The 22,026-nt window shown below is 47.5% G+C and overlaps 1 protein-coding gene across 1 annotated transcript; it reads right to left on the bottom strand.

Moving 5' to 3' along the window:
- Positions 1–11,999: 11,999 nt before the first annotated feature.
- RTP2 (receptor transporter protein 2) lies at positions 12,000–15,427 on the bottom strand. Its single transcript, XM_077754547.1, has 2 exons — positions 15,264–15,427; positions 12,000–12,516 (listed from the first exon to the last, which is right to left on the bottom strand). Exons 1-2 carry the CDS (start codon positions 15,425–15,427, stop codon positions 12,000–12,002), a joined length of 681 nt encoding a protein of 226 aa, XP_077610673.1.
- Between the last annotated feature and the right edge of the window lie 6,599 nt (positions 15,428–22,026).

Raw genomic sequence — 22,026 nt, 5'->3', positions numbered from 1 at the left:
ACCTCCCATTGTTGACTCTCTCCCCCCCAACCCCAACCCAGTTCCTTCAAACATATTCTACACACTTGGCCTGATTCAACTTCTACAAACACATCTGATGATATAACTTTCTCCCTTCAAAACGCCAAATGCAAATCACTGTCTTCTGAAAAAAGACCACATTCCTTAGGCATGTTGTTGAGGCTCTCGGTTTCCACTTCTTCAGGTCTGGTTCCCGTGATGCTTTACCCTCCAGAAGATGCATGTGCTGACCAGTCCCTAAAAAGGCCACACTTTCGTCTCTCTCAGACTGTTAATCCTGTTCCAGACATCTGCACTACATGTGGGCACATTTCCTTCTATCAGTCTACTCATTCCTCAAAGAACATCTCCAACTTATTATTTTCCAGGAAGAAGCAAATCCAGAGAAAGGGGCCCCTTTAAAAAAATAATACAAAATTCTGAATGCACAGCTTTCCTATCATCTTGGAGATAGTAAATAGGGATTCATGGAACAAAACTATTGAGACACTGAGGTAGGTACACTGGAAAATGGCCAGCAGAAGGACAGAGAAATGTAAAATGCCTCTCGTGCTCAAGAAATTCACTGTGCAGGAGAGGATTCAGAGATATATGCTAATAGATGTCACCCAAGATAGCATGGATTTGGGGCGCCTGGTGGCTCCGTCGGTTGAGCATCTGACTTCGGCTCAGGTCATGATCTCACGGTTTGTGGGTTCGAGCCCTGCATCAGGCTCTGTGCTGACCGCCAGCTCAGAGCCTGGAGTCTGTTTTGGATTCTGTGTCTCCCTCTCTCTCTGACCCTCCCCTGCTCATGCTGTCTCTCTCTCTCAGAAATAAATAAAACATTAAAAAAAAAAAGATAGCATGGATTTGTTAAGTACAGGTTCAAGAAATAGGTTGTGGGGGGTGCTGGGGTGGCTCAGTCGGGTCAGTATCTCCCTCCTCATTTCGGCTCAGGTCAGGAACCCGGGGTTGTGGGATTGAGCCCTGCATTGCTAGACTCCAGGCTCAGCATGGAGCCTGCTTGGGATTTGTTCTCTCTCTCCCTCCGCTCCACCCCATGTTTGCGCATGTGTGTGCACATGCACATTCCCTCTCTCTCTCTCTCAAAGAAAAAAAAAGAAACGTGCGAATGTGTTGGATGGTGTCTTTAATTCTGTCTCTAGGCATCTGAGACAGTTTCTTAAAAGATGGGACTTATAGTTGGACTTGAAGGGAATGAACCAGCCTTAAGAGCCAGAGAATTGCAGTCTTGGAGATCAGTGTGCCAGAGACCAGGAACAGCAGAAACACACGATGTGTTTGGGGAACAGCGCCTAGTGCTATGTGACTGAGGCTCCAATGTACAGACCAATGAACTGGGGGGCAAGCGTGATGTGTTCATGGTGGCCACGTTCAGCCCCAAGTGACCAAAAACTCAAAATAGCAGTGGGGGGCTTTAAGAACGAAGACATTTATTTTCTCTTGTGCATCAAATTCCAGGGTGATGATCCAGGGCAGATAAGGCACTTGGTGATATTAGCTACTGGGTAACTTCTATCTGTTCCTCTACCACGTGTGGTTTTGGCCTCATGAACAAAGATGGCAGCATCTGTGTTGAGGCCACAGGATTGAAACAAGGATAAAGGTGAGGAGAGCAAAGGAGACTCTCTCCGTGAGAGACTGCATTTCTCAAAGATGGCTCTGACAAGAGCTCCCTCTCTGTATGTTCTTAAGATGTGCCTTTGACAAACTCCTGTGGAAAGGTCAGGTCTGCCCCAGCTGTTTGTAACAGGGCAGATTTTCTGAATGTTCCGATTAGAATATGGTACACTGACACTATGTGATTGCCAAGCTACGTCATAAAAGAAATTTTAACTCTTGCTTTCTTCACTGGGATACTCATTTTTTTTTTTAAAAAAATTGTTTATTTATGTTGCAAGAGAGAGTGAGTGCAAGTGGGGGGAGGGGCAGAGAGAGAAAACGAAGCAGGCTCTGAACTAGATGTGGGACTCATTCTCACAAACTGTGAGATCATGACCTGAGATGAAATCAAGAGTCATACACTTAACAGACTGAGCCACCCAGGCACCCCTGAGATACTCATTCTTGATGCCTTCAGCCACCAGGGCAATCTGACTGTGGCCCTTTCTGAGGTGACCTTCCTGTGAGGAAGCCCAATAGTCCATATGGAAGAGAGCGGGGACTATATACAAATATTAAAAAAAAAAAAGTTACCCAGCCAGAACTACGTGCTTCAGCTCCAGCAAAGGATTGCAACTACGTGAGACACACCAAATCCAAAGCCCTCAGTTGAGTCCTTTCTGACCCTTAGCAGGAAAGATACCAAAATGGTTACTATTGTTTTATGCCACAAAGTTTCCGGTAAGTACCGTAAGGAACCTAAACACTGTCTTTTAAGCTCAGAGCCTGGAGCCTGTTTCAGAGTCTGTGACTCCCTCTCTCTCTGACCCTCCCCTGCTCACGCTGTCTCTCTCTCTCCTGGAAATAAATAAAACATTAAAAAAAAAAAAGGAAGTTTCCACAAAGTTTTCACTTGCAACTTCTGTGTAGATTATATCCAATTGACCAGGATTTAGTCACATAGTCATACTTACCCCTAAAGGGGTCTGGGATAAGCAGCCTGTATTCTTCAAGGCATGTGCTCAGCTAAGAAACTCTTACTCTGGAAAAGGGGACAAAGGAATTTAGGAGAGAGTTGGTGGTCTGCCACAGCTAAGAAAGGAACTCTTTGAAGGACTAGAGACACATGAATACAATGTACTAATTTCAAAAAACTACTTAAGTATCATCTAGATGTAAATCTATATAGGTTATTTATTTACAACCATCTTGATCTAGTGAAGATTCAAGTTAGTTCACAGGAGTAGATTGTTAAAATGCAAGTTAGAAGTAGTACCTTCAGGTTCAAGGTGGTACACTTCGGCCAATGCACCTATTTTCCAGACCTCCCTAAGTTTCCAAATTCCTTGTTGGAGTGACCTAATTAATGCAAAGGAGGGAGAGAGCATGTTTATTGGGAACCACAAATGTTAGATTCCCAACACGCTGAGAGATATATGCATGATATGTGGCCAGCCCAATGAGACCGAATGCGGACCAATCTGAATCTCCATATTCAAGCAAAAGGTTCACCTCAGGAGTAAGAGGAAAAGACCACCCTCCCTAAGCAGCAGAAGAGCATGAACTCATCCCGCCAGGCTTGGAGATGGCAAGGCTAGAGATGAGATGACCCTCAACAGGGGCAAATCTCCACCCTCCCTGTGGATCCACACCAGGTCCCTACACAGGGAACATCTAGCCACTGCACTAATTTTGCATTGAATTTGCAGAAATGTAAAGTAAGGGGATGTTGCCTCATAAAGTCAACAGCTAATAAGGTATCCATGCCAGCCAGAGAGAGAACGATACTATGACTTGATCTACAACAAAATGCAGAAAAAAATTGTTTTGCTAGGCCCCTGTGCAAAAAATTGTTTTGCTAACCTCCCATGCAGGGAGGCTGCGTAGGAGGGAGGCTCCCTCCCACCACCCCACTGGCAACAAGACCTCTCTTCTAGTAAACAAAACTTCTGTGAAATAAGACATTTTTCGTCTCCATTTGTCTGAGACCAAATGATTCGAAGAGACTTGGCACAGTCTCTAACAGAGCACTCCCCATCTCCCTGCTGTAAACATCAGCAGAGATGTCATTAAGAGTGTGAAAAATTGTAATTCAAACACATGAAGACAACCTAAAGAATTAGAATAAATGCCTCCCTCTTCTCTGTGGATGGCATTACTGCAAGAAATAAAACCAAAGAGGGGCGCTTGGGTGGCTCAGTCGGTTTGGCTCAGGTCACGATCTCACGGTTCTTGGGTTCAAGCCCCACACTGGGCTCTGTGCTGGCAGCTTAGAGCCTGGAGCCTGCTTCAGATTCTGTGTCTCCCTCTCTCTGCCCCTCCCCTGCTTGCACTCCGTCTCTCTCACAAATAAATAGACATTAAAAAAAGTTTTTAAAATAAACAAAATAAGCAATTAGAAACTCTCTAGATTGTACTTTTATAAGATTTGTGAAACTATTGCACATATATACACACATATACATTTTACATTATATCAGGCAATGTAAAATAAAAGAGATATTAGGTTGATAACAAAATTATTCTCTCTCTCTCTCTCACTATTTTCCAGAAAACATTGCAGTCATGCCTATCAGGTTTTGAGAGAAAAAAAATAAAGGATTGTGATCACAGAATATAATACTTAGCCAAGCTACTTGGGGGGAATAAGAACAGAAATATCAGAGAGACAAACCAAGCACAAGCCTTCTCTGAAAATGCTACTCACAAAAGCACTTCAAATGAAAGGAAGAAAATAAATCAAAATAAAGATCTCTAAGGTGGAGTAGGCTGGTGTAAAGATGGTGGGAGAAACAAAATTGTAAAATCTAAAAGTCAATTCCTAAATTAATATTATGAAACAAAATGCACATGTCTAATATAATTCTCTAAGGAAGCCAAATAAGCTGCAAAGCATGTTCTTAATTGAGTTATAAAATACTAGATTCTTCTAACAAAACGGGAAATCCAAGTTGGCAGGGAAGAGGGCATGTCAAATTTCTCCCCATCCTACTGAAAGAATTAATGGCTTATGTAACTTTCCTGAAATAGATGGAAGAATATGGGTAAAAATATATTTTCTAAAACCACAAAGATAATGAGCACTAGAATAGACGTTTGTTGTTTAACTTTTTATGGGAAAAGTGATTCTTAAGAGCTTAACAATACTATCAAATAAATTGTTAAAGGATTAAAAAGCATTAACACAGAAATAATTTTTACACGGGGTTGCCTTCCTTAATTTCCAAATAAATGTGAACATATATATTTCATTTTTATCATTAAGGTTTAGAAACACCCTTTTAAAATGTCTTTTATTTTACTTGGTTAACTGCTTGGTTTTCTCAGTTAAATATCTCACAGTCAGAGAAAATCTTTCTACGTATTTTTGTGTATTTACTTATTTATTTTTATCACTGAGACATCTGAGTGCCTCTTGGACGCTGAAAGAAGGGATACATAACCACCTTGTCGATTTCCTGGTCAGCCAAAGACCACCAGGAACATCCGTGTTACTGAACAAAGTTAGGTGTTTAGACTCATTGCAAAGAACAAAGATACACTTAGGAAACTTGAGGAATCTTAGTTAGAGGGTATTAGAAAAGACAGACTATAACACTGGGGATATGTGCCCGGTGGGCGAAGGCTCATGTAAATGGTCTGTGCTCTGGACTGGATACTATCAGCAAGTGGGGATAATTCTATGATGGAGTATCTTTAGCTTTATCTAGAAGGACAGAAGGGATGGCTGGTAAAGAAATAGCAGTGACTCATATTTGTCACAATAGGGGCTTGTTTGGTTATGTTTTGTGGTTTGGACAATGCTCATGCTTCCATTTGTAGTCAGACACAGTTACGGAGGGAACTCGTGCTTGCCCGATTCCAGCATCGTCCTAGAGTGGTCTGGTCTGAGGGTGGCGTTGTGTGACTTGTTCACGGTCAACGGGTGAGCACCACAACCTAACTCAGCCCTCAGATGTCCGTGACTGCTCTTGTCTTTCTCATTCTTCATACAAGCACTTGGATATATGAACACACACGGATTATCAAAAATTTTACAGAGTTTATTCTATTTGAAGCATTTATTCTTATTTCATGCATCTACGATATGTAATGGATGTGGACATCTGTATATTTAAATCTTTAAGGAAGTGATTTATTTTGATTGTAGAAATAAAAAGGACCAAAAAAGGAAAATCATTTGTACTGTTACTGTTCTCAGTTGAATTAGACATATGTGAACAATTGGGACCAGAAACAAATTGGCTACTTTGAGTGATTATTAAAATAGTTAATTGGCCTTATTTCAGTATTGAATAAACAAAGCTTTCTGTGTTACTACTTGACTGAAGTTAATAGTTTTGTGATTTGCAGCCCAGATTCTCATTGCCCACAGAATACGTGAAGAGATCGTTCATTCCGATCCCTGAAGTGAAAGCTGAGACTATTCTCAGCTGCTGAGGCAAGAGAGAAGGCTGGATGAAGACTGGAGGGGGAAGGAATGCTGCCTCTCATACACAGGTGGTGCCCGCTACAACATCTGCAGGCATTCAGATATTTCTAGAAGGTAGTTTCTAGTAGTAGGATTGCTGTTCGGCAATACCTTTTTGCTTTCTTTCAAAGACAAGTTCTAAAACTGACAATAAAATGTTTATCATAAACCAAACTGCTCCTGCCTCACTCCTCACCTGAGCTGAGCAAACCATCTGCACCAGACTCTTTGGTTTTCCACCTACTCCCAGCCGACGCGCCCAGATTCCTCTGGTGCTCCATCCTCCTCACTTCTTCCGGTACTTGGTCGCTTCCTGCTTCCTGAACATGAAATGAGCTTTGCCTTTGGGATCTTTCGTTTTCACTCCAGCTGGGATGAATTTAGCTGTCTGCCAGCCCTAGCCTTGACCTCCCGGCCACTTCCATAGATCCTTCAAGACATAATGGGTAAATGACTCCTCTTCCAAGAAGCCATTCCTAGCCCCTCGTCCCCTGAGGTATAATTAGGCTCCCCCCTTTCCTAACACAGCATTGACTAGCACATAATACGAGCCCTCCAGGTCAGGCTCATTGTGCCTGATTACCTTTGTGATCCTGAAACTTAGGACAGGCCAGGGATCAAATAGGCTGGAGTAAATGAATGTTGACTTAAGGATGAAAATGGAACGAGTACGGCTTCTTAACCATAGAATTACCCCATGCCATTTTTTTCCAGGGGCGGTAATGGGTTTTTAGATTCATTCCGCTGCATCCTTGGATTGGTACCCAGGTCCCGAGTCTTGGCATAGCATTCCTTGGCACGTCTTACTGTATTCTTCATCGGGGAGTCTGCAGACTGCCAGCCAATAACAGGTGCAAGCTGTCTGCTTACGCAACGGTGTAAAATCAGCACAAAGATGATATGGGGTTGTAGAGTGCTACTTTCTCACAACACCTATAACACAGATGTAGTTGTAGAATCTACACAGAGACCAAAAAGTCATAAAGATCGAAGGCATCTCTTGCCAGGTCACATAGGTCTCACGAGAGGCAGGGCACAAACGTCCATTCCACGTAACAGCTGCAAGGCACGTGAGCATGGGGCTAATCTTACACCGAGTGTCTACAGCAGTTCTCCCGAATCTCTTATCTTCTATTCTGGGAGATGCAGTTTTCAGACTTCTCTGTTTCCAGGTTCCTAGAAATCCAACTTCCCTCTCGGCCTTCAGGTACCATCCAGATGCCATCCAGATGCTAGTGGATGGCTGTGCCTTCGGGGTGAGGTGCTGGGGTCTCAATACCTGTCACATATTAAGCCATGCAGACTTATTTAATTCTTTATTTCTTGGCAGTCTGGGCTCCTATACCAGATTTCCACTAACCAGTTCTCTAACCTCGTAAAACTAAACATCTTGCGAAGACTCAGTTTCCTTTCTGTAGGTGTGGGTATTTACAGTGTCTCTCTCCTGGATTTGTTTTTAAGGGGAAATTGGACACAATAGCTGGCAAAAGTCAGTATGTCCTTCGCTCCCAGTTGGGGGTACCAAGTACATGAAACATACATGGGAACGAAGGCATGGGAGAGGCTATTGCATACACGACAGGAATGTAGTCAATCAACCTCTGTTTAAACAGTTATTTCAAAAAACAAATGACAGTGGTGAGCAGACACGTGTGCAAGCAGCAGTGACAGCTCAGTATGACAGGTGCAGTAGCAGAAGCAGGCTCTAGGGGGTAAGACGCTGCTTCCCCCCAGGAGCTGAGGGTCAAGCTGCACTGAAGAAAAAGCTCCTGAAAGCCGGAGGGGGACAGGGCTCCTGGACAGTGAGGAACACCTGCTTGATCAGAGTGGTGGAATAGCCTAGTGATTGAGAACTTAAGTTCTAGAATCAGAGATACCCTGGAGTTCAACCTCAGCACTGTGACATACTAACTGGATTAACATAAACCAGTTTCTTAACCCCTCTGAGCCTCAGCCATGATGAAGATGATAATAGTACCAGCCTCAAAGGGCTGTTTTCAGAATCAAATGAGGCAATGCACACAAAGCCCTTAGCACAGCACCACACACACAGTGAATTATTATAATACCAATTGTTTATTGAGCTCTGCTCCTTCTCAATATATGTTCTGTATTATTATTACCTGGAAAAATGAGGTGTGCCTGGCTAATGAGACGAAGTGCTGTCCATTAGCAGGAAAGATCTCTGGAGGAGTTTAAGCAGGACAGTGAGCTGACCACATCTGATTATTACAAAATCATCCCTAGATAGTGGTAGAGTGCAGGGTGGGCTGGAAGAGGGGAGGCTACAGGAGTGATGATTATTAAGGAGGCTACAGAGTCAAGAGACACCACGTGATGAGTTTGGGCAGGAGGAAATAGGAAACAAAGAATGGAGACCAAGCCAGAGGTACTTGGGAACAAATGAAGGCAGCACTGGTCATGCTCAGGGTACTCCTGCAATCAGGTCAACTGATCTGTAGGCCTGGGGCCCAGTGGAAGTCCTCGGACAGCTGCGAAGACTGGGAGTTCCCAGGCAGGAGAACCTACTCTGTGAGTGGGGACCTGGGGACATGTTTTCCCAGAGAGAACAAGAGAATGAGAGCCATCAGGGGAACCCCAGCTTATAAGGGATGGGCAAGAGAGGAAACCTGACAACAGAGAGGAAACGGAAGGGAAGGATGAGGCACAAGTGCTGTCATGGAGTCTTCCAGGAGGGGATGCGATGCAGCTTCAAGAGCAGGTGGGATGCAGGCAGAAAAGTGACCAATGGTTTGGGAATGGAGTGTGGGGTGATGGTTTTAGGGACTTGGAAATGAGCCTGCCATGTCTTATTAAGGAATAAATAAGAGATAGAGGCAAATATGATCTACTATTTTGAGAAACTTGGCCTTGAAGGATTTTTTTTTTAAACATGGTGGGGTATCTGAGTGGCTCAGTCAGTTGCACATCCGACTTGGGCTCAGGTCATGATCTCGTGGTTCATGAGTTTGAGCCCCACATTGGGCTCTCTGCTGTGAGTCCAGAGCCCACTGAAGATCCTCTGTCTCCCTCTCTCATGGCCTCTCCCCGGCTCTTTCTCTCTCTCTCAAAAGTATATAAACATTAAAAAAAAAAAATACATGGTGGGGCGCCTGGGTGGCTTAGGCATTTAAACGTCCATGACTCTTGGTTTCAGCTCAGGTTGTCATCTCATGGTTTCGTGCGTTTGAGCTCTGCATAGGACTCTGTGCTGCTTGGGATTGTCCCTCACTCCCTCTCTTTCTGCCCCTCCCCACTCGCACTGTTTCTGGCTATCTCAGAATAAATATACTTTAAAAAATGTTTAAAAATGCATGGTAATAGAGGGGCGCCTGGGTGGCTTAGTCGGTTAAGTGTCCGACTTTCGCTTAGGTCATGATCTCGCGGTTCGTGGGTTCGAGCCCCGCATTGGGCTCTGTGCTGACTGCCAGCTCAGAGCCTGGAGCCTGTTTCAGTCTGTGACTCCCTCTCTCTCTGACCCTCCCCTGCTCACGCTGTCTCTCTCTCTCTCTCTCTCTCTCTCTCCTAGAAATAAAAAAAAAATGCATGGTAATAGAGATGTGGAGTCAGAGAAGGGTCATTTTAACTAAATGTGAAGGACACAGGTATTTTTATACACTGAGAAGAATGAACTGATAAAGGAGAGTACGTAGATTATTTGGAGTTTTCCCAGATCTCATCTCATTTCACCTGGTCTAGGCCTTCACCCTCACTTTCATTTTCAGTGGCTCTTCATTCCTCAGTGTCCAGGCCTTACCTCAGAGATTCCAGCTTCACTGGCCCTCTTGAGGCCTGACCCTCCCTTGACACAATCTCAGCAGTCCGCCCCTCACCCCACAAACCACAATTTTAGTAACAGATGCTGCTGGTGCCACTTCATCCCCATCCTGTCCCTTCGTGTGCTCTTGAGACTCCCAAGGTAGACCAAGGCAGAGGGGACACACTGTCCTCTGGAGACCATATGAGTCACAGGCTCCTGATGGTCAACTTCCTAGAAGCTGTCATGTGTCTTCACTCTGCACAGGCCTGGTTAAGCATTCTCTGCAGTGGACAGAGGCGAGCACAACCTCACATGCTCCCTAGTTTACAAATACTCCACTCCACTGCTTTTCCTGCGCCTCTAGTGCACCCAACCAGAGAAAGGTAGATTCTTCTAGATTCCCTGGCTCTCTGTTCCTACAAGTCCAGAGCCAGGGGCTGAGGGGGTGGGGGAAAGTATCAGACAAGCCATCAGAACCCCCCTGCCAAAGCTTGAGAAGAGTAAAGCCAGGCTGCACATACAGAGAGCAGGTGGGACACAGTGTCCAAACCAGTCCACCTCTGAGAACATGACTAGCCAGACTCATCAACCTTGAACCTCATCTTCAGTTCTCAGGGGCCACTTGAGATAGATGCTCTAAAGGTGTGCTATAGTTATGAATGTCAGGGAACAATTGGGAATATTAATAGGAAAGCTTCTGTTTCCTCTTCCGGACCATCACAAACACAGGGTCCTCTCACACCAAACCATGAGTCAAATTGCCCAAGCCACGGCCATGCCTAAGGGGATGAGCAGCAAATGCATTCCCCCTCAGGGGGCAGCCTCATGGGCTGGGAAAAGGAGAAGGTGCAGGAAGACAGGTACCATCTGCCTCCACTGCTCGTGCTTCCCCTTGCTTCCCATCTCCCCTGAATGGAGACACACAGCCCCACCAGCACCCGAAAGGTCTACATCCACAGATCTGCCGAATACACCCCATCTCTCCATCTGCACTAACGGGGAGAATCACAGAATTGCCTACAAAGGTATTTTCATTCAGGATGACAGAGGAACATCTCCCTGCATCACGTGTAATTACTGGTGCCACAGCTCATATGTTCCTTCAAAACACTTAAATGTATTCTTGAAGCCCCAACCGCCCCTCCCCCAACACACACACACAGAGTAAGAGCAAGAGAGATCGAGAGAGAGTCCCATGCAGTGAATTTCAGCAGGTCCTCCTCCCCAGGAAATGTTTAGACAGCACTGGGACCCACAAATTCCAATCAACCGGCAACCAGGAACACAGAGGTTACATATTTATTTGCGTATCCCTAACACACCACTCCCCTACCTGTCCCTGCCCCCAAAAGCTTCATGCAGCATCTTTAAACCTGTGTCCCTCTCTTATTTTTATGGGTCCATATATATTTAAGTAGTAACTTCAGGGTCTAGTCTAGAAATTTCTATGGTGATATTCTATATCTGCACAGCACAGTATGGTAGCCACAAGCCACATATGGTTACTGAGCCCTTGATAAGTGGTTGGTGCAACTGAGGAACTGAAGTTTCCATTTTATTTCATATTAATTAATTTAAATTCAAATAGCCACATATGGCTAGTGACTGTCATACTGGACAGTGAAGTTCTAAATAATTCCGGCAAGGCAGACTCTAGCACCAAAGTAACAATCTGGAACTTTCCGAATAGTGGGAGCAAACTCTCCAGGAGAGGGACTGAATGAAGATGCACTGAATATTCTTGCGTAGGATCACTGCCGTCAACCATGGCAGGATGGTCAGAGACAGCTGAAGATGAACTTGAGATGAAGCCCGGGCACGACAGGACCTAACGGGATGTGGGATATGGAAATGAAGCAAAAGGAGGGGAGTAGAGATGGATGTGGAGGAAGTGGAGGGAGAAGATACCTCCCTGTGGGTTTAGTACTACCACCAAACCTAAATCCTCCCTAGATCCTCTCCCCTTCCCCCATCACTGTAAATTTTAATAGAAGGACCATTAAGTATCTCCTAGAGCAAACTTCCCCTTCAGCGCAGGAATTAACTGAGGCCCGGCGGGAGCTGTCCAGGGTCCTGTTGACGCTGCAGAAGAATCGCAGCCAGAACCTTCTCCCGCGTTCCCGCCCCAAGCGCGCAGCTGCGCTAAAAGAAGGCAGAGCTGCGGAAGGAGAACTGCAGGTAGACAATGAAAAGGCAGAGGGAGGCGCCCACGAGGCACCAGCGAAGGGAGAAGAAGCTGTAGCCCGAGCCCTCCTGGGCGCTTGGCTTGGAGGCCCCCGAGAAGGCGTAGGCGGCGGCCTCCTCCGCCAGCAGCTTCTCGCTGGGCTTCCAGTGCACGATGCCCTCCTGGCAGGCCTCGCAGAACTCGCCGCGGTGCGGGCCCGCGTCTGGGCGGCTGGCCACGTGGATGCGGTACTGGCCGCCGTCTTCACCGTAGCACTGCTCGCGCAGGCTGGTGATGAGGTTGTCCACCAGGCTCTCGATGTTCTCCTCCAGCATGCTCGACTCGTCCAGCCGCGCGGTGCCGCACTCGTGGCACAGCTGCTTGAAGACGCGCATGCGCACCGAGCCCGCCCGCTGCTCGCGGTCCAGGTGCATGTGGAAGAGGATGACCACGTGTGGCGACTGCCAGGTGTGCCAGCACCAGGAGCAGTGGAACCTGCGGGGAGGGGAGGGGAGGGTGGAAGAGGCAAGGCTTCCTCCCAGGGACAGCCTGGAAAGGAAGGGCCCTGTGTGGCTGTGCCTAGCGATAGAGGTTGCTTGTTCGCTGCGCCCTGGGTTCCTTAACGCTCCCAGGCTCTGCCTCCTCGCCCTGAGCTCCCCTGGGCCTGGGGCAGTGTCTTCAGAAATCTGGCACTGGAGCTCGTGGCTTCAAGCCGGCTCTCCAGCCTGCCTCCTGCACGGCCCCTTGTGGCCTCAGCTTCCCCTAAGCCTAACGCACTCTGGACAGAGACCTGCACAAGTACCTGCCCGCAGCACAGGGCTCATCCCCTCCCCTCCCCCCGCCCCCATCTGGGCCGTATTTTTCATGTGTGCATTGCAGAGTGATGGTGTCCGATAAGGCTCTTTTCGTTCAGATGTCCCCTGACTCTGACTCCTGCATCCTGCCTGCTGTGCGGAGAAAAAGAGATGCCTCTAACTACCGACCGTAGGCCACCAAGAATACTTTGGAGAAAACCCACTAAGAATCCACCAGGTGGTGGATGGGTGACAGGCCAGCGGGGGAGGAGTAGGGAGTCTGGTCCCCACACCTTCACAAAGAACATCCTCTTACCCCTTGACGAGCCATCCCTAGACCCTGCTCCAGCCCTGCAGCAGAGACTGGAAAAGTGGATCTCAGTCGGCATCTCCACACACATGCACCCCTACATACAGGCCACTCTGTCTAACTCGGCCCCCCAGGGGCCCAGCCTCAGAGGCCATGGAAGGAAGAGGTCTGGGACCCATCTAGCCAGGCCCCAGTCCTTCAGCCTCCACCCCGTGCTTGCACACCGTCAGTAACGTAACACTCATTACCTCCAGGACAGTTTCCTTTGTCCTTGAGATGAACCTCTTCCAGGACCCTGTTACAACAGCTTTACAGTCAGGAGTCCAGGGGACCCCTGACTCTCCTTACTGCTGACTCCCTCTGGGTCCCCTGGACAATGGCCCTGTATGACCTCTGATAAGGAACTCAAATTCAGTCCAACAGACACCACCTAGCCCCTATTTTGTGCCAAGCACCACATAGGCCCGGCTGTGGGGTAGAGATGAGGCCAAGCCTGTCGCCGAGGCCTGGGGCCCTTAGACAGCACAAGCACAGAATGGTACCCAGCATAGCCCAAGGCAGCATTGGCCCACAGAGCAATCTGACCCCCAGAAGGGGTCCCCCACCCATGCCGGCCAGAGTTGTAGGGCACCAGGGTTAATGCATCTCAAGGCTTATGGGGAGAGTGAGCCTTTGCACAGAATAAGCACAAGAGTGGCGGTTCTGAAGGCCTGCCTGAGGCCACCTGGGAGCCACAGGTCACCAGCGGGGGTAGGACCAGCTGAGACCTGAGGCAAGGAGGAGCCACAAGCCCATAGAGCTCAGCCCCTAATCCCCTGGGCCCCGGGCCCAAGTTTCCAGCCCTTTACACTCCTCGCAACAGCCAGCTCAGAAACTTCATGTTTTCCATCTCCTCCTTCTACACCTTATTAATCACACCAGTCCGGAGCTTTTTCCTCTTCCTCAAGCTACACCTCAGATCTTAAATGTCAAAATATCAGACCTAGTGCAAGGGGACCTTAAGGATCATCTAGTCAACCTCTCATTTTATTGAAATGAAACAGAAGCAGAGAGAGAGAGCCATCCATGTGCACACAGCTAGAGCCAGAGCCAGGAGCCAGCATATAACAGGTGCGCATTAATGTCTCTTGAACTGATCTGAATGGAAGTAAAGCAGTGAACCTCTGCTTCTCTGTCTTTTTGTCCCAAAGACAAGCTCAATCTCATACTTACAGGTCTCAGCTCCCCACCCACAGCTGCCCCACCCACAGCCTGCCTCCTGATGCTGCCTTCAGCCATGTGCTGCACCTGGGGGTTTCACATCCAAACATGCATGAACAACCCAGTCTGTGTGTCCACATGCCCAAAATACAGCCATTTGTTGGCTTCACTGGGGGGTCTAGGGGCATTATCTGTCCTTGAATTGGTGGACCCAGGGAAGAGCCTACACAGACCCTGAAGATGAGTTTGAGGCAGGTTGGGCAGGGAATTCTGTGGTCCCGATCCCAAATCACACCCTAGAATAAGGAGAGGGAGGCATGTGGCTTTCAGATGGACATGTCTCCTCAGCCTATGGAACTCCCTGCGCTCTGGAAGCCATGAGGTTCCTGTAGAGTATAGGACACCGAGCTCTAAGGACATAAAGGAAATCATGCCCAAAGCTAAGCCTTTTTGTCACTGGCCCATAGACAATAGAACTGGAATGGTCTTGATTGATCATCTAAGGCCAACTTCTTGTATTCAGATCAAACTGGACTGAGTTGACTAAATAGACTTAGGACCAGAGCAAGGCCCCAACCCTAAGCTAGTTTTCTCAGTGGACCTCATGACTTCCTCTCTCACTCCCCACCATTCTTTAAAAGACTATTAAATGTGAAAACATCTCAAATGTCAAAGATTACAGAGACATTGTAGCTCTTCACTTATTATAAAAAACCAAGATCCAAAGACAGAGCACAACTTATCAAGGTCACCCACGGTGACCTGTACCCAGATGGTACAGCTGGGATTAGAAGCCAGGCCTCTTTGACCCACTTGGTAGTTCCTTCTCTGCCCCCTAACCGGTGCTGACTCCAGGATGAGGCTCCATTGATCTCTCTGTCTCCCCTTGGAGTGTGCCCCCAGGACTGCCTTCAAGTCCCTCCTCCTTGGGTGCTCACCTGCCTGAGGCATGCTGTTCCAGGTACTGCTTCCAGCCAGGGGCCAGCTCATTGGGCTTGAGGTTGGGATCCATGATGAGTTCCCAGCTGTCGGCCGGCTTGGCCACCTCCATCTTCTCATAGAAGACTTTCTTCCATTCACAGGTAGTCAGGCTGGTACACATGGTCCTACTGGCAGGGATGGAAGACTGAGGTCAGCCTGTGTGAGAACACAGAAGGGACCCAGGTAGGTGCAGAGTGATTCAGTCTCTGCAGTTGCAAATCCTCATCAACAGGACCAGAGGAAATAGGACCCAGCAACCTCTTTTGTCACCTTGGAAGCTGTTACCATGGTAGCTGGGCAGGGAGCCAAGAACCAGGGCTGGGGAGGAGAGAAGTCCCAAAAGAGAGTTCTAGGGCCCTGAGCTGGGCTTAGGAGGCAGGGCCGAGTAGTGACACTGAATGGAAAGAGCAGGCTGGGAGGCTCAGGCCCAGATCATACACATCCAGATCCTTCCAGATCCTTCCAGCGTCTCCAGCCTCTTGCTTCACCTACTGCTTCACCCAACTGCTCTTCCAGGCATTCTGCACGTTGTATGTTATGGTAATTCCGATGCCATAGGGAGCCAAAGAGAAACAAGGAATGGGGAAATGCAAAGCCTGCGGGTGGTACACCCCTGATGTGTGGCGACCATCGTTCACCATGTGCCAAGTGCCAATTGCTTGACCTGTGTGCTGGCCAAGGTGGGAAATCGTTCCCCCTTCATCCAGATCAGGAAACTGAGGCTTACACAGCTCTAAGTGCCTCATTCTACACTCAGATCCAGGCTTTCCAAAGCCAAGCTCATTTGCTTATTTATTGCAGTACTATTGAGCTCCTAACACATAGGGCTTGAGACAGAAGTAAGATGCTCTTTGCTCAGAAAGATCTCCAGCCAGCTGGGAGATAGAAGGCAGTTTAACATGTTGTAAAAAAAACACAAGAAGAACCGTTCAGATTCATGCAGTCATAGCATTGTTGAAGTTCATATTTGGTTCCTGGTTCCAAGCTACACTCAGAAGCTGCTGTAGGGACAAGTTTGTTCTGTGCTGTAAGCTTCTGCTTCTCCTGCTGCTGCTGCTGAAAGAGGCCAGGCAACAGGGTACCAGCTCCGTGATGACTTCAGAGACTAGGAGGGAACCCGACTCCAAATTTGCATAATCCAGATGAAGACACAGACCCCTGGGGACAGAAGCCCTGGCAGGGAAAAGACCAGGTGGTTGGCTGGCTTGTCCCTGCTCTGCCTTGAGTCTGCTTGGCCTTCGAATCCAAGAGTTTTGCTCAGTGGACTTCCGTCTTCCCACCTGCACAGGAGAGGCTGGCTAGATATTATCTGGGGCCACTTCCAGAAGTAATCAGCTCATGATTCTTTTTATTTTTAATTTTTTAAGTTTATTTATTTATTTGTAGGAGAGAGAGAGAGAGAGTGTGTGTGTAAGCAGAGTAGAGGCAGAGAGAAAGGGAGACATAGAATCCCAAGCAGTTCTGCGCCATCAGCACAGACAGGGCCCAATGTGGGGCTCTAACTCGCGAACTGTGAGATCATGACCTGAGCGGAAATCAAGGGTCAGATGCTCAACCAACCAAGCCATCCAGGCGCCCCAGCTCATGATTCTTTAACCTGGAAATCGGATCCCTGGAAATGTGGAGATGATGAGGGAGCATAAGGCAGGCTGAGGACAAAGGGCAAACTAGCACACACTCTCCCCTGCAGGTGGGATGTGTGTGACATCCCTCAGGCACTCCCAGCTGCCCAAGAACAAAGGAAATGAAAGAAAACAAATGGTTACCTGATAGAGATCACAGTCATGCAGGACAGGAGTCTCCATCAACTTACAAATATCTTAGTAAATTACAAGAAAAAGACAAACTTATCAAAAGCCTGATCTCCAGAAACCTACATGCTCAGTTTCCTGGAGCCCCTAATATCACCCTCCCCTCCATAGTGCTGTGGGGAACAGAGGCAAGAAGAAAATGGCAAGGAAAATTAAATTTCCTTATAACCTGCAGCCCATTGGCAAATACTTAAGGCAAATACATTTCCCCAGGAACCCCCTCTTGCCCTAATGTTAATGCCTTACTAGAGGGAAAACTATCTTACCTTGACAATAGCAAGGCCTCAGGTATCTTAGGAGTCCTCTTTAGCATATCAGAATCCCTCTGGAGGCTTCCCATTTGACTTTACCTCCCCAACATCATAGTGTTGCAGGATTCCCACACAAAGAGTCGTGACACCGAGGCTTTTCTTTCCAGGAAGTAACTTTATTCGTGCCAGCACCGCTCAGTCGGGTTCGTACCCAAAGAACTGAGCGGCCCACATCACATGGCATAGTGTTTTAAATACATTTTCTATTTCTTTATCTCCCATATATGGTAACACACATAAACATGCAGTCTGATTAAGTTGTCTCAGTTTACAAGAACATGGAGGATGTAGGCACCTGGGTGCATATCTAGGTGACCTTGAAGTCTTCTCTCCTCTCTTCTTCATTTTTTTCTCTCTCCTTAGGGAGGGGTTCCTACCACAATAGTATATAAGGAGTCACTCTTCACAGCCCCAGTGCAGCTCTTTCTGCCCAAAGGTCCTATTCCCGTGCTTTAATAAAATCACCTTTTCGCCAAAGATGTCTTCAAGAATTCTTTCTTGGTCGTCGCCTCCAGACCCTGCCGTCACCCCAAAACCCCATCAGAGGCACACAGAGGGAACAATATGCAGCATTGCAAACGTCGCTATGAACTGGAAGAGACATTTCAGTGATGAGTTCCAGCCTTGACACTTGCCTCCAAGTGGTTTTTGCATTGGGTGAGGTCTGGGACAGCACCGTTGGATCATGTATTGGAATGGGAAGGTGTCCTACACCAACTCTGTGCCAAAGACCTCAGAAAGGACAAAATTACTTGACCAGGAGCTCTGGAAGAGACTAATTTTTTTAATGTTTACTTATTTTTGAGGGAAAGAGAGAGAGACGGAGAGAGAGAGAGAATGAGCAGGGGAGGGGCAGAGAGCGAGGGAGACGCAGAATCCAAAGCAGGCTCCAGGCTCTGAGCTGTCAGCACAGAACCCGACGCGGGACTCGAACTCATGAATTGTGAGATCATGACCTGAGCTGAAGTCAGACACTTAATGGACTGAGCCACCCAGGCGTCGCTACTATTCGTAAAAATCTGATTTGTTCCTTGATNATTGTGAGATCATGACCTGAGCTGAAGTCAGACGCTTAATGGACTGAGCCACCCAGGCGCTGCTACTATTCGTAAAAATCTGATTTGTTCCTTGAACTCTTTATCTCTTGACATTGATGTAAGACATCTGAAGCTCAGGACTGAGAAATCACTTGGCCAAAGCTTCAGTCCTGGGCTGCTCACACCTCCTCGGGGCCAGCTGCCAGGGGAGGTGAGGTGGAGGACTGGTGAGTTCCCAGGAATTGAATGAATTGAGGAGTTTACAGCTCAGCCTGGAGCCACTTGCCAGGAAAGTATCTGAGAAATATTGTGCCATTGTTGCCAGAACAGATGACAAAGAAGGAAAACCAAAAAGATAGAGGGTGAGAATTGTCCGGGTGCATCTGTCTGTTTTTACCCAAGTGATGCAATCCCCTCAGGCCTAGCATCAGGTTTAATTTAGAATGGGAGCCCTCTAGGCAGAGACCAGCATAATTCATCCCCTGTTTTCTCTCAAGAAAAAAACGGTTGCGATACAACCAATGAACACAGTTATTACCTCAATTTTCTGCAAATGGCACTGGGGGGCTCCAGAAGCCACAAATTAAGAGCTCACTAATGTAAAAATGTGTACAGCTGTGACCACACCACGCACTGGCAGTTTCATTATATGTTACTGCTGTGTTTTTAATCTAGATAACATTTTTATAAAGGAATTTTTATTCCTTTATAAACTAAATTACGATGCACCTGTATTCTGCAAACAAAATTGGCCGAGGGGAGAGGGATAAGACAACCAGTTTCCTCTCCAACTTGGAATGTGAGTCAATACATGTTAATAAATACTTTTTGTGGGGCGCCTGGCTGGCTCAGTTGGTTAACCATCTGACTTCAGCTCAGGTCATGATCTCGTGGTTCGTGGGTTCGAGCCCCGCATCGGACTCTGTGCTGACAGCTCGGAGCCTGAAGCCTGTTTCAGATTCTGTGTCTCCCTCTCTTTCTGATCCTCCCCCATTGTCTCTCTCTCAAGAATAAATAAACATTTAAACAGTTACTTTTTGGATAATACAGCGGATAACAATGCAGAGTCTAAAACAGAAAAGTAATAAAGAGTTGGGGAGGTGAGTATGATGGGGTTTTGGAGGGGCAGGAGTCCAGAGCCAAAGGCCAAGAAAGAATTTGAAGACCTCTTTGGTGCAAAAGGTGATTTTATTAAGCCCGGGGAAAGGACCCTTGGGCAGAAAGAGCTGTACTGGGGCTGGGAAGAGTGACTGGTTATATACTTTGGAGTTGGGGGAGGTAAAGTCAAGAGGGAAGCCTCCAAAGGACTTTGGTATGCTAAAGAGGACTCCTAAAATACTTGAGGCCTTGCTATTGTCAAGCTTATGTTTTCCCTCTAGTAAGGCATTAACATTAGGACTGTGGGGGTTCCTGGAGAAATGATTTGCCTCAAGTATTTGCCAATGGGCTGCAGGTTATAAGGAAATTTAATTTTCCTTGCCATTTTCTTCTTGCCTCTGTTCCCCACATCACCATGGAGGGGAGGGTGATATTAGAGGCTCCAGGAAACTGAGCCTGTGGGTTTCTGGAGATCAGGCTATTGATAAGATTGCCTTTTACTTGTAATTTACTGAAACATTTGGAAACTGATGAAGATTGGAGTCCTGCTAGACTGAGATCTCTATCCGTTAACCATTTGTTTTCTTTCCTTTTCTTTATTGCTGGGCAGCTGGGGGTGCGTGAGGAATGTCACACAGGTCGCACCAGGGGGAGGGAGGTGGGCTAGCTCCCCCTTTGTCCGCAGCCTGCCCTCAGCTTGCCCTCCAGTAAACACCACTTGAGAGATTTTGGAAACTAGCTATAAGTAACTCTTGCCCCAGAGATCTCAGTACACAGTCTTGGGGGGGGGGGNGGGAGGGGATATACCCCCTCTACTCACTCCAGGCCCAGGAAAAACCCCAGTCATTGCCAGCCGTTGCTTCTGATGGGAAAACATTCCAGAGGCATTTGAGGGCCAAAAGGGAAAAAAAAGGTTAAATAAAACGGAGTTTGTGGTTCAGGATACTTCTTCACTAAGAAACAAATCCAGGGGAAATGCAAGTTATGTCTTGTCTTTCCTATCTCTCCACAATTCAACGACCCATGGAAGGTGCTAGAGAACAGACCCAAGGTTCCCAGGGAATCTTTTCCAAGAGTGGTTAGTGAGCAAGACCTCTCCATTCCCAGGATGTAGTGCCTGGAGACAGCAAGGCCCAAATTCTGCTCTTTGAGCTGGGCTGACTGAGTCTGGGGCGTTCCCCTGGTCCGAAGGGTCCATAGCTCTCAGGGGACACAGAGAAGCTACTTCCAGGGAATATTTTGTGCTGCTTTTGTATCAGTTGGCAGCAAGCAGAACAAGGGCAAGCAGGCCAGCTCCCTTTCCCGCTGGAATTCAAGGGTCCAGCTTCTAAGCTTCAGGCACCCCAAAGTCTGTATTAAGGGCGGCCATATCTACAGTCACTATTCTCAGGGCCTTATCATCCAAGGCAAGAATTTCATACCCAGTTGTCACACTATGTATGGCAAGTACGTACAGAAAAAAAGTAGGGAGTGTTCCCTGCTAGGGAAAGAAAAGATGATAGGGGTTGATTAAATGAGTCAGTGGTTCAGGAAAAAAGGCTAGAGATTCTCTGCTGAAAGGAGACTGTCAAACTCAGAAGGTCTGGATGAAGCCAATGCTGACTTCTGTCTAAGAAGATGACGGCCTCCGTCAAAGTTCCTTAGCTCTACTCAGAGAACCTGCTGGTTTCTGATGAGCTGAGGCTCAATACTCACACACCCCCCCCATGTGGTAGGAACCCCTCCCTAAGGAGAAAGAAAAAATTGAAGAAGAGAGAAGAGAAGACTTCAAGGTCACCTAGATATGAGTCCAGCTGCCTACATCCCCCATGTTCNTTAGCTGGGAAGTCCCGGGAGGGTTGCATGGAAGGGACTTGGCAGCTCCTTACCCTCCTATGGAAAGCCGGCTACAAGGTCTCAAGAAAAAAGGCCCAGATCTGTCAAGAAAGGGTTAAATATCTTGGCTTCCACTTATCTCAGGGGCAGCGTCAGCTAGGCCCAGAGAGAAAGCAGGCTGTTTGCTCTATCCCGGACTCCCACAACCCGGCGGCAGGTTTGGGAATTTCTCGGGGCTGCAGGTTTCTGTTGGATCTGGATACCTAACTTTTCAGTCCTGGCAAAACCCCTCTATGAGGCTACAAAGGGGGGAGAAAGGGAACCCCTGATATGGGAGTCAGTACAACAAAAGGCTTTCGAGGAAATAAAGCGTGCACTTACTAATGCGCCTGGTTTAGGGCTCCCAGACATGACCAAGCCCTTCTTTCTGTATGTCCATGAGCGCACTGGTATTGCGGTGGGAATACTGACTCAGATGTTGGGATCATGACATCGCCCGATGGCATAGCTCTCCAAGCAACTTGACTCTGTGGCCCAAGGCTGGCCCCCCTGCCTACGGGCACTAGCAGCCACAGCCCTTTTAGTGTCTGAGGCTGACAAGTTAACTATGGGACAGGAATTAACAGTTCGAGTGCCACACTCGATATT

This window comes from Crocuta crocuta, unplaced genomic scaffold (genome assembly GCF_008692635.1).
Source record: "Crocuta crocuta isolate KB4526 unplaced genomic scaffold, BGI_CrCroc_1.0 scaffold70, whole genome shotgun sequence".
Taxonomy (NCBI): Eukaryota; Metazoa; Chordata; class Mammalia; order Carnivora; family Hyaenidae; genus Crocuta; species Crocuta crocuta.
The sequence above is the reverse complement of the archived record's forward strand: the minus strand, read 5'-3'. Positions and strand labels throughout refer to the sequence as shown.

Excerpts from the sequence above, each read along its gene's own strand:
- RTP2 (XM_077754547.1), bottom strand. The coding sequence starts at position 15,427 with ATGTGTACCAGCCTGACTACCTGTGAATGGAAGAAAGTCTTCTATGAG. Across the intron at positions 12,517-15,263 it reads GAACAGCATGCCTCAGGCAG|GTTCCACTGCTCCTGGTGCT; the intron begins GTGAGCACCCAA and ends CCCTCCCCGCAG.